General features: G+C 39.7%; 1 protein-coding gene across 2 annotated transcripts in view; it reads right to left on the bottom strand.

Moving 5' to 3' along the window:
* Positions 1-17,280, bottom strand: part of RUNX1T1 (RUNX1 partner transcriptional co-repressor 1) — a 145,392-nt gene that overhangs the window by 115,581 nt on the left and 12,531 nt on the right. The window contains exon 2 of one of the 2 annotated variants that reach the window (XM_024572148.3): positions 2,361-2,533. The exons of the other annotated variant lie outside the window; for it this stretch is intronic. Coding sequence (XP_024427916.1) covers positions 2,361-2,448 — 88 coding nt within the window. The 5' untranslated portion in view covers positions 2,449-2,533. The remainder of the gene's footprint in view (positions 1-2,360; positions 2,534-17,280) is intronic. 2 annotated transcript variants of the gene reach the window in all.

Below are 17,280 nucleotides of genomic sequence, written 5' to 3'. Positions count from 1 at the left end.
GTCTCCTGGTGACTTCCATCTGACTTCAAACTCTCCACAGTCTCTCTGGTGCCACTTCAGGCCATTCTTCCTTACAGCCCCAACTGTTCAACTTCATAGAGTCTCTGCTTTTTCTGCTTCCAAATTACAACCCCAGGAACCCCACAGGTTCCAGGTGTTTGCAAATTAAAAGTATGTGATTTCTGTTTTCTACTTCTTGGGCCAACTTGAGTCTGAACCCCATTACACCCATTACTATGACAAAAAGGAAGAAGAAAAGGAGTACTTTTTTGCCAATAAAAAAAAGAAAGCAAACAGTTATAAAATAGGCCAACACAAGTGTCTGTCTTTCTGCGTGTGTGTGCATGCACACCTTTCTAAAGAATGAATCACATGTGGGTATGGGAAAGAGAGGGAAGAAACTCAGTGTGGTGTTTCTGATACATGATGCTGGGGGTTGGGCATTTGCATATTATAACAAATAACAGGCATTAGGCTGCTTTAAAATTCGTGTCCTTGTCATGCATTTTTGCTTTCAATATGGATTTTCCATGCTGCGATGCTCCACTGCCAGGAGCCCAGATATGCACACAGGACTAGAAGAGAATATGATGGTAATGGGAGGGGGGGATGAAGACCATGACTTTACAATATCTGGAACATAGGCCCAAGCCTTTAAATACTACATTGTTCTCAATAGGTAATCTATACCTTAGATATTTTACCATAACACTAAGAACACCCATAAAGGTATGTAAGGCAGAAAGGCAAAAGTTATATCCTCTTCTAAACAAGCACCTTCTTCTGATGGAAGATGACAAGAAGACAATTCTAAAGCAAGGGTGGTTGAGGTGATGGTTGTTATCATTACTAGTTTGTTTCTTTAACAGTAAGACAATCTTTCTATGCTGGACTTTAGAAATCTAATCAACCAAGATTTGAGTTCTCAGGAAATTAATTTTTAGTAATAATACATAAGAAGATAGAAGCAGAGGTAAGAAATGTCTCAACTACTTAATAAAGTTTAATTCCTTGCCTTCTCTTTCAAATTTGTCTCTAATTACACTGGAATAACATCATCATAATATGAAGAAGGGGAAAGGAAAGAAAGAGAAATACAGTCAGAGTAACTAAATTGGGATTTAGGCTACCTGAAAGGAGTCTATAATTATACAAGAAATTATTTCATTTTCTCTGGTCTTTCAAACACAAAAACTCCCTCATTTGCCAACACCTCCTGGGGACTTCAAGAATAGGCCCGTAAGTGAACTGCGAGTCTTTTCCTATTTAGGTAGTCAGGCACAGAGCTTCAAAAACCTATCCCCCAAATCACTTTCCAGTCACTAGAGTGCCAGCCAGTAGCACATAACATTTGTGTTAACTCTGTTTTTTCTTGCCAATTTATCTTTATTCATCTGTGCCTATGCCGAAGTCCACTACACCTGAAAACAGAGCTGGCTACAGGAGACATCAACGCCCTGGAGTCCCTAATTCAGGGTTCTCCTTAATGTGCAAATGTTGTAGACTTTAAGAAGTCTCCTGCCAAATGGCAATGCACTTAGTTTATATTTGCTGTTTTCCTAAAGTTAGATGTCATCTTTTTTTTTTTTTAAATGTGCCCTCTGACATGAATTCTGTTTAGGAAGTTACATTCAGCAAAAAAAGTTTTCAAAAATCCAAGTCAATAAGAAATAATAAATAGAAAAATGCTTATTCCCCTCTTTCATCAACAAACTGTTTCAGAAAACACCATCTCTAGTTACAATAAACACAGAAATCATGGCATAGCTTTTACTCTTTAACTCCAAGTACTGCTCAGCTTATGACAGATGTACGATGAAACATGGCCAAGATGCACTGCAACAAGGAGAGGGTGACGAGATTCGGGACTTCATCATGTGATGTCTGCAGACCAAAAGCTATCAAACAAGAGCCCCCACAAAAAGGCGGACTGATCCCCACCCAAACTCGCATGCCAAAATTTCAAAAACAAATTTTTACTTCTTATTTTTCCTTTTGATTGAATTGATTGGGCTGACAGCAGTTCATTATGTAGGTTCCAGGTGCACAATTCTACAACACATCTGTATACCGTACTGCGTGTTCACCAGCCCAAGTCAAGTCTCTGCCCATCACCATGCATCCCCTCTTTGCCCTCCTCACTTGCCCCCAACCCCCCACCTGGCAATCACCACACTGTTATCCGCGTCAAAAACAATTTCTTTAAATATACAATACAAACTGTGTATCAACAGGCACTAGAAAAAATAAGAAAAAGAAAAGAAAATCTTCACAATTATAATTCATTGGGAAAAATAATAGATTGATTTTTTTTGGCACATAAGTAAATTGCAAAATCAAAATATTTATCTGTTCCTTACCTTGACAATATTCAAAGTTCCCTTTTTTCCGGCAGTCACCTATTACTAAACTCAGTGCTCTCCAAGTGTTTCTTTTGACAGATATCATTCTCCACCAATCGCTCTGCTAATCTCCTCTCTCCTTTTCTGACTGGGACAGATATTATGTTCACCAGCCCAGAGATCAATCTTTTCTATTGACAACAACAAAGGGGGAAAAAAAAAACGCACATATCACAACCAGTCTGAAGTAGCACCCATCTACTTACAAGATAACACTAGACCAGTCTGTTTGATTGTTTTAAGAAACAAACACAAGCTTTTCAAAATTTCAGAAGATTCCAAAACAGTCCCCATTTTCTCAGTTCTTATGACTTCTCTAAAGGACCCTGAATTCCCCAATCATCTGACTCAAAGCTGGATTCATTCTGAACCTGACAAGCGCTCTTTCTTTAGATTGGTGTTAATCACATGTACATCAGTACCTTAGACGACTGTCAGATTTTACCTGCTTTGACAAAAAATTAAAATAATCTGTCAGAAATTATGATTTCTTCAGACAATGCTTTGAGACCTGTTGTTATTTTATATTTTGGAATTTTCACATGCAAATTAAATCCTGTTTAAAACAAAGTGGTGTCCATATGGTTTCACTGTTCTGAAATTTAAACACTGGTATTATTAACTAAAATAGTCTAAATCTACTAATAATAGTAATAAATAATCATTATATAATCAACTAGTTTAAAAATATTAGTAACAACAGTTATTGGTGAATCATTTTACCAAATGAACAAACTTCTATCCCTTTCTTTTTTCCTAGAGCAATTCTAATATTCTCATTTTCAGGCTAGATTTGGAAAATTTAGAATTCACTCATTCATTCTCAAATATTTATTGAACACCTATTACTCACCTATTGCGATTACTACCACTACTATGAATAGAAAAAGTATCACTACTGAGTTCATACAATCTAGCACAGTCATATGCACATGAGGTAGGAACTAAATAAATACAAAACAATAAAGATTTATAAAAGTCTGAAAAAATATTACTAAGGCTGTTTCTATTATTTTTTAAGAGACCAAACTACGCTCTAAAAATTAAAATTAGTGAATATACTCTGATATATATATACACACATATCTACGCAGATTCTATTTTTTTTAAATCATTACCCTTTATATGCCACATTATGACTCTGCCCTCAGCTGTTTCTCATCTTTTTGTGAGTAAAAATCCTAAAATGTGTTTGCACATATTAATATGATTTATTAATGCAATAAAATAGGAGATGGTATTATTACTGGGTAGAAGCCAGGAGTTCTGGGTCAGGTCTAGACTTCCACCGCCGTGCCTGGAAGTCAGTTGTTTCTCATTCTTTATGGCAAAAATCAAGGAAGCAATGTTTAGCAAAAATACAATACTGTACTAGGTATTTCTTAATTGGAAATTGTCTTGAAGCTCAGCAAAGATCACCAAAGACCGTCAGCTGGATCTGGGAAACGTTTGGTTTACCATGAATCCTAAGTTTCAGGAAGAAAATGACCAAGATACCTAGATACACATACACATATATACATTTTCAAATACTGGGGTGGGGGGGAGAGTGCGAGGAGGGGAGACTGGAAGCAAATACATCTAGATATCAAACATAATTATGTCTGGAAATGAAAATGAGGGATTTTCTACACAATCCTATTATTTCCAATATTTCTATTCCAAGGTATAAACATGGCATAGAGAATAAATGTTATTGGGAAAAAAAAGAAAATGGGTTCTTTTCTTAGTTTCAATCATGATATTTGATAATATATTGTGCTTTAGCAACCATCAACAAAAAAGGTATCAGGTGGCCTGGAAAAGGAGGTCCATGCCTCCGTGTGGGCCACAGCTCATCATCTCCACTGAACAACCAAAGGGGGCAGAGCTGAGTCCACCCCCAGAGTCTCAGTCTAGTTCCTCCTTCTCATGGCTGCTCAGTGCCAGACTGACATCAGGGCTCAGTAATAAAAACGGTGCTGTGGCCTCAGTGTTAGGTGCACAAAATTACTATAGCAACAAACATCTTTTAAAAGATAAATGTCTCATTATAAATGATCCTCTAAGATAGAAAAATACTGCCTCACTTTTTACTTTTACTTATGTCTGTTTTAATCAGAGTATTCTGAAGTGAATGGAGAAAAAGTTGGCGGGAAGATAGTGTTACAAAGTATTTTAAATGTGCATGTTCCTAAATTCTTCCATGTTAACATGGCATACAAACATACATTCAAATAATACACAATGTAAACCTAAAGTTACCCATGAGAATTTCCCCTCCTTAACTACTTTACACAGAGAAGACATTATATCACAATCAATAGGGTAACTCAAAACAGAGAGAAAGAGACAGCACTAACGTTTACATTTTTCCAAATAATAACTTTGGAGTATTATGTATGTGCTTTATACATCCCACACATTAAATTATCTTCCAATAGGAAATAATGAGTAATGGTAATGAGCACTACGAAATATACATCCAGACATTTGTGATACTTACTCCACACTAAAGTCTGTGTCACATTCAAACGAGAGTAAATTTCTCTACCTTTAGTAATTGCTTCATTTGGATTCTCAGCCCTCCAATTTGTAAAACCTGATTATTCAGGGAGCGTACTGAGACAAGTTTAAACTACAGCAAGAGTAGAATGCCTCAAACAATTTGTAGCTCTACAAGAGCATTATTAAAAAGGCTCAACATGTTATATTGCCATGGAAATTGTGGAAAACATACATTCCCAAACAAATATTACTTTTTCTCAATGGTATGAAGTAATGAAAACCACATGTGTAAATCTGCGATCCGCGCAGTAGTTCAAGCTGCAGCTAATAGAAAATACAGAAAGGGAACTCTGCTATATAAAAGATTCTTGTTACAGAAATATAATGTGAAAACCAGATGCAGACAGAAAACCTTAATCACAGATGGGAATGTAATCACTGGCATACAGAACGCTTTTTTGATCAATCTTAACCATATGCACAATGTATTTATTTTCTAAGGAATGCAATAACTTGGGAGAACCTTCTATTTGAATTCAGTTAACCTCACATTTATAATGCTTTTATCTTACTCCCCCATCCCTTCCATGTGTACACTGAGCTAAGGTTTTAAAAGGGAGAGTTGTGGGCCTCAGCAAATCATTCTTGTATCAGTTTATCTTTCAAATATTTAATAGGATGTAAAGACTACACACGACAGAATCAACCTCAAAAGAGAGCAAGTGGCATTCCCCATCCCCGTGTTTCCCATCACGGCCAGGAATCCTTTCAGTGCCCGAACACATTTCCCTAGAGAATTATATCAACATTTGGGGAAAATTCTCCTTTAGTAAATCATATACAGTTATTCCAAACATGAGCCTGTAAACACACCTCTTTTTATCAACCTGGACTGGATCAAACCCTAACTCTAACTTTCTTCTTTCCTTTCATAAAAAAATAAACATTTTACAGCATCAGTACTGTTCTTTTACATTAATAAAAACACTGTGAGTTTTTGGTTCCAAGGGGAATTGTCACAAAAGGAAACTGTTACATCCCACCTGACTTAGAAAACATTACCTTGGTGTAAATACACTGGATTGTAGCTTACCTTTGTCAAGGTCTCCACTATCTCATTTATAGGACAGTTGTCCTCTGTCCCCCCGATTAGTCCACTGAGCTCCATGTATGCCTCACTTTAGACTACACTCTAAACAGGAAGTGGTGGGGACATTATATTATTTGGGTATCCCTCATCATAGGTCACGTGAATGAGACTTCAACAGCCCAACCACAGAAGCCTCCTTAAACTTCCATGACTACACTCATCCAGGGTTTTCTTCTCCCTTCTAACTTCTCATCCCGATACATGCAAAGAAACAGTCCTTATTCTTGCCCTTTTCCGACACCCAAGACCCTCTATAACTTGGCACTAACCTACAGCTTTCAGCCTCCGATCCACCCATGCTCTTGCAGGGCGCAGCGCTTTGATGAATAAACCCCATAGGATGCATCCTTCCATTTTTATGGGTTTGTCCACCTTTCCACGAACTGCTGCGTGGCCAGCTCCTTCCTAACACTCAGGTTTCATTCAAGTGTCACTTCTTCTGAGATGATTTTCTAACAACCCAAAATAATGCCTCACCAGCAGCTGCACCCCCATCATTCTAACATTGTTTTTTAATTGCCTCCCTCAAATTTAACACTGAGTGGAATAATCTTACTAACGTGTTTATTTTCTGTCTCCCTCCTCCACCCCTGAGCTGTAAGCTCTATGAGAGCAGGGTCTCGTCTGCTCTATTTTTACACTTAGAGCAGACTCATTACTCTATTTTTCACACTTAGAAATGCACTTGGCACATGATAAGAATAAGACAAACGAATTCCACCTAATGAAATGCTATAAAGGCCCAATTCAATCCCTGTGGCCTTCATAAACCTTTCCCTGACCACTCCTAGGGCCCACTATTGTTTTCTCTTTATTTCAATTTTAAGAGAAGATGGAGGCATAGGTAGATCAACTTTGCCTCCTCACACAACCAAAAAGACAACAACAAATTTAAAAACAAAAAATAACCAGAACTGCCAGAAAATTGAACTGCATCAAAGTCTGACAACTAAGGAGTTAAAGGAGAAACATTCATTCAGACCAATAGGAGGGGAGAAGACAGGCATCTGGGGTCGACAGGACTCACGGCAAGGTGGCTGGAGGACCAGTAGGGGCAGGGCAGCGACTGGCAGACTGGGCAGTCCCACATTTGTTTGCAGATAAACTGGGAGGAACAACTGGGGAGCGAGACAGACCACGCAACCCAGGTTTCCAATGTGGGGAAATAAAGCCTCAAAACCTCTGGCCGTAAAAACCTGTGGGGGTTGAGGAGGCAGGAGAAACTCCCAGCCTCACAAGAGAGTTCATTGGAGAGACCCACAGGGTCCTAGAATGTACACAAACCCACTGACCTGGGAATCAGCACCAGAAGGGCTCAATTTGATTGTGGGTAGTAGAGGAAGTGACTGAAAGCTAGCCGAGAGTTGAGCAAGCAGCATTGTTCCCTCTCGGATTTGTCCCCCACATACAGCACCACAACATGGGGGCATGGGCTGCCCTACCCAGGTGAACACCTAAGGCTCCGCCCCTTACTGTATAGCAGGTGGCCAAAACAAAGAAACATGGCCCAAATGAAAGAACAGATCAAAGCTCCAGAAAAAATGCAAGTAAGTGAGGAAGAGATAGATAACTTATCAGATGCACAGTAATCAGGATGCTCACAGAACTGGTTGAGTATGGTCACAAAATACAGGAAAAAGTGAAGGCTATGAAAAGTGAAATGGAGGAAAATGTACAGGGAACCAACAGTGACGGGAAGGAAACCAGGACTCAAATCAATGGTTTGGAGCAGAAGAAAGAAATAAACATTCAACTAGAAGAGAATGAAGAAACAAGAATTCAAAAAAATGAGGAAGAGAGGCTTAGGAACCTCTGGGACAACTTTAAACATTCCAACATCCAGATCATACAGGTGCCAGAAAGAGAAGAGAAAGAGCAAGAAATTGGAAGCTTACTTGAAAAAACAATGAAGAACTTCCCTAATCTGGCAAAGGAAATAGACTTCCAGGAAGCTCAGAGTCCCAAAGAAGTTGGACCAAGGCACTTCAAAATTACATTACCCAAGGTTAAAGACAAGGAGAGAATCTTAAAAGCAGCAAGAGAAAAGGAGACAGTTACCTACAAAGGAGTTCCCTTAAGACTATAAACTGATTTCTCAAAAGAAACCATAGGGGCAAGAAGGGGCTGGAAAGAAGTATTCAAAGTCATGAAAGGGAAGGACCTACATCCAAGATCACTCTATCCAGCAAAGCTGTCACTTAGAATGGAAGGGCAGATAAATTGCTTCCCAGATAATGTCAAGTTAAAGGAGTTCATCATCACCAACTCATTATATGAAATGTTAAAGGGACTTATCTAAGAAAAAGAAGATTAAAAATACGAACAGTAAAATGACAACAAACTCCCAACTATCAACGAGCAAACCTAAAAAAACAAAAACGAAAGCAAACTAAGTAAACAACTAGAACAGGAACAGATTCACAGAAATACCAACCACATGGAGAGTTATCAGCGGGGAGGGGTAGGGGGCAGGGGAAGAATGGGGGAAAAGGTACAGGGAGTAAGAAACATAAGTGGTAGGTACAATAGACAGGGGGAGGTTAAGAATAGTACGGGAAATGGAGAAGCCAAAGAACTTATATGTATGACCTATGGACATGAACTAAGGTGGAGGAATGATGGTGGGAGGTGGGGTACAGGGTGGAGGGGAATAAAGGGGAGAAAAAAATGAGACAACTGTTAATAGTATAATCGATAAAATATATTTTAAAACAAAAAAATTAAAAAATTGAAAAATTAAAAAAATAAATTGTAAGAGCATGTATGGTCTATTTCAGGTTGGGCAGGCAACTGTTACCTGCCAGGTATTGCTCACCTGAGTCCATTCTATACACATACATAGGCCAGTATGGGATTTACCCAGCCTCATCCAGGGCTGTGCGGCCAGCCCTTCCTCCACACCGAGCAGCAGGATACCATGATTAAAAACCACAGCATAAATCCATACAGCCTTTAAGATGTAAATGCATAATGCATTCTAGTAGTTTTTATGCATAAACTTATCTCCCAATTGAGTTTACCAATTGAGTTTCCTGTTGTAGAAAAAAGTGCACCTCTTCCAACCCCACCTCAATGCATGCATTCTGTTGCAAGACCAGCAAGGAAAGGAGGTATGTTTATTCCACACTGTCCTTACTGAGTGCCTAGCATACTGCCTGGCTCACAGAAGATATTCACTCTATACAGATGGAGTGAACAAAGGAATAAATGGTAACCCATATCATCTAATCTTTCTTCAAGCCATTTCCTTTTGTTGTAATAAAGCATTATTTTAAAATCCCTCAAATATTATTTTAAAGAATTAGTAAGGAGGTGGGTAACCAATCTATGATTTATTTTCAGTCAAACTGATAATACTTATGACCAATAGTTAACAAACCAGGCAATTTAAAACAATAGAAGCTCGTAAATAGCTCCTCTGTTACAGATATAATTTTCAAGAAACAAAATATCCTAAAATGACTGTAGCCTACCTACCCTGACCACACAGAAGCCCACTGCGTGCATGCTCTGGCTGGAATGGAATCTCAGCTCTTACACTTATCAGTTATTTGACCTTGGACATGTCACTTAACACCTCTAACCTTCAAATATAAATCTCTGCAGTAGGATAACAATACCTTACCGGGATGATATGAAGATAAGAGAAAATACTCACAAAATGCCTGTCGCTGTGCCCCTCATTCAAGTGTTGTTTTATCCAAGTGCTCAGTTCCTATCATTTAACAGTAGAAAGGTGGCAGTACCTATTTTAACATTATGGTTTAAAACATTAAAATAAAAGCATTAGGTCACTACTCAAAAATGACCTAGTGCAATCAAAAGCTTTTCCATTCCTAGAGTCACAACTTACTATTAGTGATAAAAATAACTCAGTCAACCATACTAAAATATGCAGAAAAAAGCAAAGGTCCTACATGTTTTGCAGTGAAAGAGAAAAAAAATACTACAAACTAATGTACTGTGATTTAATTTTTTTATTTTCCTCATCTAATTTCATCTGTAGAAGACCATCGCTAGGGGATAAGAGAAGAGAGAACCAATTATTTCCAAAGACTGGTTTCTCCAAATAAAGGCATCTGGTCCATGCCGGCAACTTTCACATGAAAGAAAAATGAGACTTCGAAAGTATCTGCATTCATGATTGATGATCACATATCTCAAAAAAAGAAAGAAAGAAAAGAAAAAGAAAGATAAACAATTGTTTAGCTGCAAACACAGTCTGGTTGTTGCTGCTGCTCCTTATCAGCTGATACTCTCTCTCTCTCTCTCTCTCTCTTCCCCCCCCACTCTCTCTGCCTCAGAAATCTATAAAAATGTGGCATTCTTTTATACTCTGAATAGTCACTTTTCTAAGTGCACTGAGAAGTCTTGATAATTCTTCATTTAACTTTAGTGTAATTCCCACCTGCAGTCTGTGTGTCCCTGGTCAAGGGGAAAATTCCTAGGTGGTAGGATTTGAAGACTTTCAGGAGAACAGTAGAACAGAGAAGCCTGGGAGTAAGAAAATCTAGGTTCACACCTTGCCCCCCGCCCCTCACTGGTGCAGGGTGGCCTTGGGCAAGTGAAAGAACCTCTACGGGTGATTTACAAAATGACCTCCTTCCTATGTGAGTATTAAATAAAACATGAGAGCCTCCAAGGAGGCCTCCAATATACCCCCTCCGCATACGTATCTGTCTGAACTGAAGGCTGGCTGCCCTTCTGAAAGCGTGTCTTCAAATGGAAATGGTACCTGGAAGGAGTGACTGTGAGACTATTCGCCCACTTCCTCCTTCTGAGTCACAGAGTCCTGGGGTGAGAGGGACCTGTCAGACTATCCAGGGCCATCCCTTGTTTCAAGGTTAGTTCATCAGACAGCAGAGCACTTGGCCTCCCACCTAATGCCAACAAAGACAACTCTGGTGGGGAGAGAAGAAGTGGGGAAAGTGGGGTAGAGAAGAGTACTGGAGGGGTCGAGTACAGGGCTAGACTGGCCCAGAAAACAGATCTGGGCGACCAGAGGAGGAATAGGGGTCCCCGGCAACTAAGAGATAACTTGGGGGTATGTGGCAGAGAGAAAGCTGGAAGCCACTAAAATGTTTTTTAGTCTCACTGGGTTCCTACTCAAAGGGAGAATTCCAACTCATAAATGTGCCCATAAATACAGTATTTTGCTTACAATTTCAGGGAGCTCGTACTTTACAAAATCACATTTGTGAACTTCAGGGCAAAAAAAGTAAATAAATAGATAGATAAAACCAGTTAAGATGTGCATTTATGAATATGCAAGTGACTTGACCACTTCAGTGTGCCTAGGGCCAAGTCTGTACATGGGGGGAGTTGTTTATTTGTTTTGGTTGTTGAAACTTATTGAAACCAAAATGTAACAGTAATAATTTGCACCTTCTATATGAGAAAGCAAGAGGGAACCTAGGTGAAGAGAGACTGAGAAAAGAAACATGTTCTTGAAACCAAATTTTCATTTTCATCTTAGCAATAAAATATTTCAGTACAATATTAAGTAAATAACTTGAGTTCAAGGCATGAGCTTTCAACAAACATTTTAAAAACATCAAATAGTACCCCCAACTGTTCTAGATTCCTACTTCAAGGAGATTTCAAACCAGCAGAGAAGCCTGAAACACATGGACTGGAGCAAAAAGTTGGCTGCAATACATCCCCTATTTGAGGAAGAGAAGTGCTGAAGGCTTCAGAGAGCAGTTCATCAGAGATGCGGGAGAGGACACAGTTGGTTCCCCGTAGAAAAGGGTCTTAATTAAGGCTGAGGCGAGAAAGGCCCAGCCAACCAGCAGTATCGTCTAACTCAAACACCTCTATACCCCCAGACATCCAACAGAGCCACACTCTCCATTTCGTGTTTGCTCCATGAAGGAACAGCCAGAGAGAGGAGATCGAACAGGGGTGTCTAGAAGAGAGTGGAGGGTAGTTCCAAAGTGGCCCACTGGGACACTAAGAACAAGCAAGCGAGGCCTTACTGAAAGTTATGCTTCACGCGGATCATCTCACGTGATTCTCACAACAACCTTGTGAAGTCATGTCATTACTGTCCAGATGGGAATTCTTTCCAGAAGAATAAGGAAAGCGAAGGAGAAGACACAACAGACGGTACAGCACTTGGGAATTGCGTCTTTCCACCATTCCACGCAACTGTCTCTGGCAGAGAAGAGCGCAGCATCACTTCCCCTCGGGAAGGCAGAACCAGCCAATCTCAGGCTGAGGCTGCAGGCTCCTACTTGACAGTGAGTGAAACAGGTACAAGAGTTGCAAAGAAGACTCAAGGGGCCCAAGGGACATACAACAAAAACTCTCCTTACAATCGCCAATGCCTGGGCCCCACTTTCTTCCACCAGAGAAACTACTGCTCTCAGCTTCCGGTACATACCTCCACAAGTAGTTCTTTCTTGGCTGCCTATGGTTAATTTTTATCAAGTACAATTGACAACAGAGAAAATTAAGTTGCCAAAAAAATTCAGTTCTGAAAAATTTTATAACAAAACCACAAACTAAAAATTTGGTTTCAGTTCAAAGAGTAAAAAGAATTGCCAGTGTGTTTTCATATTAAATGATACCAAATAAAACAAAGTAAAGACCCTGAAATAATATTATCTTGATGAACCACCATACCCTAAAAGTCTTCATACAGGTAGATTGTGTTGTTGCTACTGATGTTTCTCCCAATAACTTAAATCCCTTCAATAGGGGAGTCAATTAGCAAGCAATTTAATCATAAGGATTTAACACTGTCCTTTAACCTATAAAAGGAATTCATTTACTTTTCCAATATGAGACTTCCATTTTTAAACAGAAGAGCTGTGGCCCTGTTTACGATAGCATGTGTTTCATTCACTATCTGCTGATTGTAAACTATATAAAGACAAGTTTCTATGAAACTCAGTCATATTTTAATGCATTTTTGTTGTTTTACTTTAAAGTATATTTGGAAAGTGTCATCACATGACAAAGGATTTGTCCACAGATAATGCTTGGGGCTCTGAACAAATGAATGTGACTTCAAAAGCCCCTTGAAATAACTCTGCCCCCCCACTCCACCCCCCTAACAGGCCCAAGCCCAAGGGCTGGGACACACTGGTTTTTAAGAACTGCCTCTGCTGTTTCTTCAACTCCTCCCTGACTTCTTACTCTCTGGTTCCTGCCTTCTCTCCTCCATAGAATGTCAGAATTAAAAGATATTTTATAATTATCCCACAAATAAAATCTTGATTTCTAAAATATGTCAAATAGGCTACTCTGGTGAAAAGTTCAGAGTCCAGACTGAGCCCACCTGACCACTTTTTATTCACCTGCAGGGCCTGAAGCTACCTGGAAAAGGAAGGGGAACTCAGAACAGTTTGAAATCCATGCAAGGAGCTCACACACACAAGGGAGCCAGGTCCAAAAGAGATCAGTAATCAATCCTCCACATCACAACCATCTTTAAGGAACAACTACTATCACCATTTCCCACAAGTAGGTGAGCACAAGGATCCTCAGGGCAGGGACATGCAAGTGGCTTCTCAGAGCTCTTCTGGAGGCTGTTTGAGTCTAGGACGGGGAAGAACACTGTCCCTCAAACACCCGAAGTGATTCCCATATTCTGGGGAGCTAAATGCACTGGACACCTCATCCCTGCTGTCGACTCTTGGCCCTCTCTATATCAACCCCTGTATCCAACATCTAACCATTTTTCGTTTACAATGCCTCTTACACCTGCCTCTTCCTTCTTGTTCTACACCTCAATTCTGGTCAGTCTCCTACATCTTACATCCAAATTGCACAACAAGCTTCCTACTTGCCCTAAGCCTTCCAGTCTTTCCCTGCCCCGACCCCGATCCATCAGGCGATCACAATCAAACCAGCTCTTTAGAAACACAACTTCAATTGGGTAAATGGTTTCTCCTTGCCTGGTACATTTTTTTTACTTGGATTTTATTAAGATCTATTTTACCATGGCATCCTTTGTTCAAAAGAAGTCCAGCTAGGAAATCTATATATAAAGCAATTTGTTGTAAAAGCAAAACTGTTCTAGCTCCACAGCGCTCAGAGGAAGAAAGAGCTTGAATCCAACCTGCACAACCTCTGTGGCACCTCCAAACCCTGAGAGGTCCCAAAGGACAGTTTTTTTTTAAACTCTGGCTTACTCAGAAGATAAAGCTGAAGTCAAAATGCCACACATTCAAGACAGTTATGATATTTTTGCTTATTTTCCAATCATCACCCCCAATGTCCTTTTTGCTAAAGCCACATTCATTAATTTATTCTCTCCACCCCCCCCCCGCCCAATGTACCCCAGTACTCTTCCAAAGGCTTTTTCTACATCTGCCTAGATAAAACCTGTCTCAAGACAGTCTCAAGACAGGTTTAAGTTCCAACTTGCTCCCACCTCTGAAACCTCATTTACTTACTATGCCATTTCACTGGTGAATAATCAAGCCCTATGATCTCGTGTAGCTATTTAATTTGTCCTGCATGGGTTTGCCACTCAGTGGCACGGAGTTTACTCCCTGCTCAGTGTCTCCACCTAACATGTGGCTTTACACATAGCAGGAATTCATTACATATTTATTAATTTGCTTCAGATTTACAAGCAAGAGTAAAAATTTTCCTTTTCTGTAAGATACTCTAAAAGGTGTCATTACCAGGGCTACCCCAAATGCATAAGCCTTTCTTTAAAAATAGAGTAGGTTTATTGATTTGCTCATTTTATTGCTCTTCATTTATATTTCTTGATATTTTATATCCATTCCCTCTAGCCAACTGAAAGCTTGACTTGAACATGTCAGTGGAGACAGGTCACATTTACTTTCTATTGAGACCTGAACTGACCTACCTACCCTTATTTAAACAAAGGATAACAATTCACTGTCCACACATGTTTCCCACCAGAGGTCAAACGTGGATCTCATTTCTAAATAAATCTAGCTGGAGATGAGAATGAAAATAATGTGAGAAGTAGGCAACGGGGTTGGGTAGTAAAAAATAGTTGTCTGACACATGATAAAAGGTACCCAATCCTAACACTCACTCTAAGAGAACACTTTCACAGGAGAGGATTACTGTGTCGGTCTGATCAACACCACAGTTCCAGTCCCGATGTCATCTGCTGTTCTTCCCAGCTGTGTTTGCTCATCACTGTGTACATAACATATGCATAGATTCAGAAAATAAACTAGCAGTCTCTCGTAACCTGTTTTACAGCTCACTTCTTCCTATATCTTGAGGTTAGGGAGAGGAGTACAGTACATCTTGTTTTAACCAAACAGACCAACCAACTTCCTAAGACTTTGTATTTAACGCACAACTTGCATCATGCTTCCAACATCTGCTGGAGGCGACACCCCAATTTCTGATACCCTGCTTGCCAGACCTAATGCATGTTTGAAATGCCCTCTGCAATGCTGCCAGCTCCCTGGCACCACAACTCTATGTCAGCATTTGCAAATACCATATAGGTCTATCAATACATTCCTTAAATCTGTTTGATCTCCTACCTGACAGACACCAGGTACACTCCCCACAAGATGCAGTAGAAGGGACCTGCCCAGGACTCTAAGGGCCTCTTACACCTATTTCCTCTGCAGGTGCTCTAATGGACCTGGCCGCATCTAGCCCATCACTGTTCTGGCAATGTTTCCTCTCACTATTAGTGGACCCTAGCTCGAGCTTCTTTAGACAAATTGCCATTACATCCCATGGTAATATTTTTCTCTAACATTTCTCTAATATAATATTTAATCCAGTCACATCAGGTATCAACTAAGAGCTCACTACACATGTATTTTAAGACATTCTCCTTTGTGGCAAAGAACTTTCAATTTGGCCTCCCACTGAATGTTGAATACCAACTGGAAAATCTTCTACAACCCATGAGGCGGCAGTGATTCTGGTGGTATAAATGGCAGATGAAAATAACATAATTTCCAAGTCCTGTCAATTGCAGATATTCCTTAAAAAAGCACAAGTTTCTACTGCCATGCTGGATGATTTCAGAGGGCGCAACTTGATCAAATCACAAATGTAAGTATGTAATAGTTCCTAAATTGCAAAGAAATTCAGCCCAAGTTCATTAAAAATAACTTTACAAATTAGGATTAAAATTTTAATTAATGTCTACATTTTTTACACACTAAAGAGAAGTACAAAATCAGAGTGTTATTGGTGATAATTAGGGCTTTTAACTACTTCTAGAAGGAACAGCAGACTTTCTTCAGACAATGCAATGGGACAATTTTTCAGTCTTTCTTATTTCAGAACTGATTCTTAGCCAAATGATAATATTCCCTTATTCATTTAAAAATAAGTTGTTACTTACCAGGTTCTCTCGAAAAATGATTTAAAGAGGTCATTTTCTAAATATCCAAGTCAGCTAGGTACAAACTGTGAGGCTGTGGGGGATGGTGAATGCCTGATAAGCACAACCAATCACCCCCACGCTTCCACCCTAGCCCATCACACCTGCCCCCAGGCACCAAACTCATCTTACCCAGCAACTATGAAGCAAAAGCATAAAGGGTATTTTCCTTGAACATACCCTAAAAATCTTTTGTTCCTTCTCATTGCATAGACAGGTTCATTCCCCTACCACTTCCCTCTGAAAAAAGTATAGTAACAAGTAAAATTTCAGACAATCATCTCAGGTCCAGGATGGCTATGGGAAAAAAATGGCTTCCTATCCCCAGTGTCGCTTCTTTATGAAGGAGAACAGTAGAAAGATAATAATGTTCTACGCTGAATCCACTTCCCAGTTATATGGAAACCAGTAGTGTCTCCCCAACTCAGAATTAAAAATACAAATAAGGACTTATTTGCTTTCACCTAACCATGGGGAATTCCTGAAAGCCTATTCCCAATATAGTATATGGACCCATAATATTCAAGTTGAGAAGCCTAATTATCACTGCATATCTGTCCATCATTTTACATCTGAAGAGGTCATTGGAAGAATACACCCCAGGCCACCCAGCAAAAGTCAGTGACTGAACCGGAAAGAGAACTCCAGTTTGACTGCCTACTAGTCAGAGGAATGCACACATACCAGGTCCATCGTCTTCGAATACAAAGAGTGCTTTACACTACAGAACTACAGTTACAACCTCAAATGGTGCAGAATCCCTCTCCTCCTATCTTAAGTGACCAGGATGTTGAATCTGGCTTATTAGGAGATGCTGAGATCAAGACAAGCCAGCAGACTAGGAACACTGGGAAGCAGAGAGCTCCAGCGTGCTGAATGCGAGACCCAGA

Source organism: Desmodus rotundus, chromosome 8 (genome assembly GCF_022682495.2).
Source record: "Desmodus rotundus isolate HL8 chromosome 8, HLdesRot8A.1, whole genome shotgun sequence".
Classification (NCBI taxonomy): domain Eukaryota; kingdom Metazoa; phylum Chordata; class Mammalia; order Chiroptera; family Phyllostomidae; genus Desmodus; species Desmodus rotundus.
The sequence above is the reverse complement of the archived record's forward strand: the minus strand, read 5'-3'. Positions and strand labels throughout refer to the sequence as shown.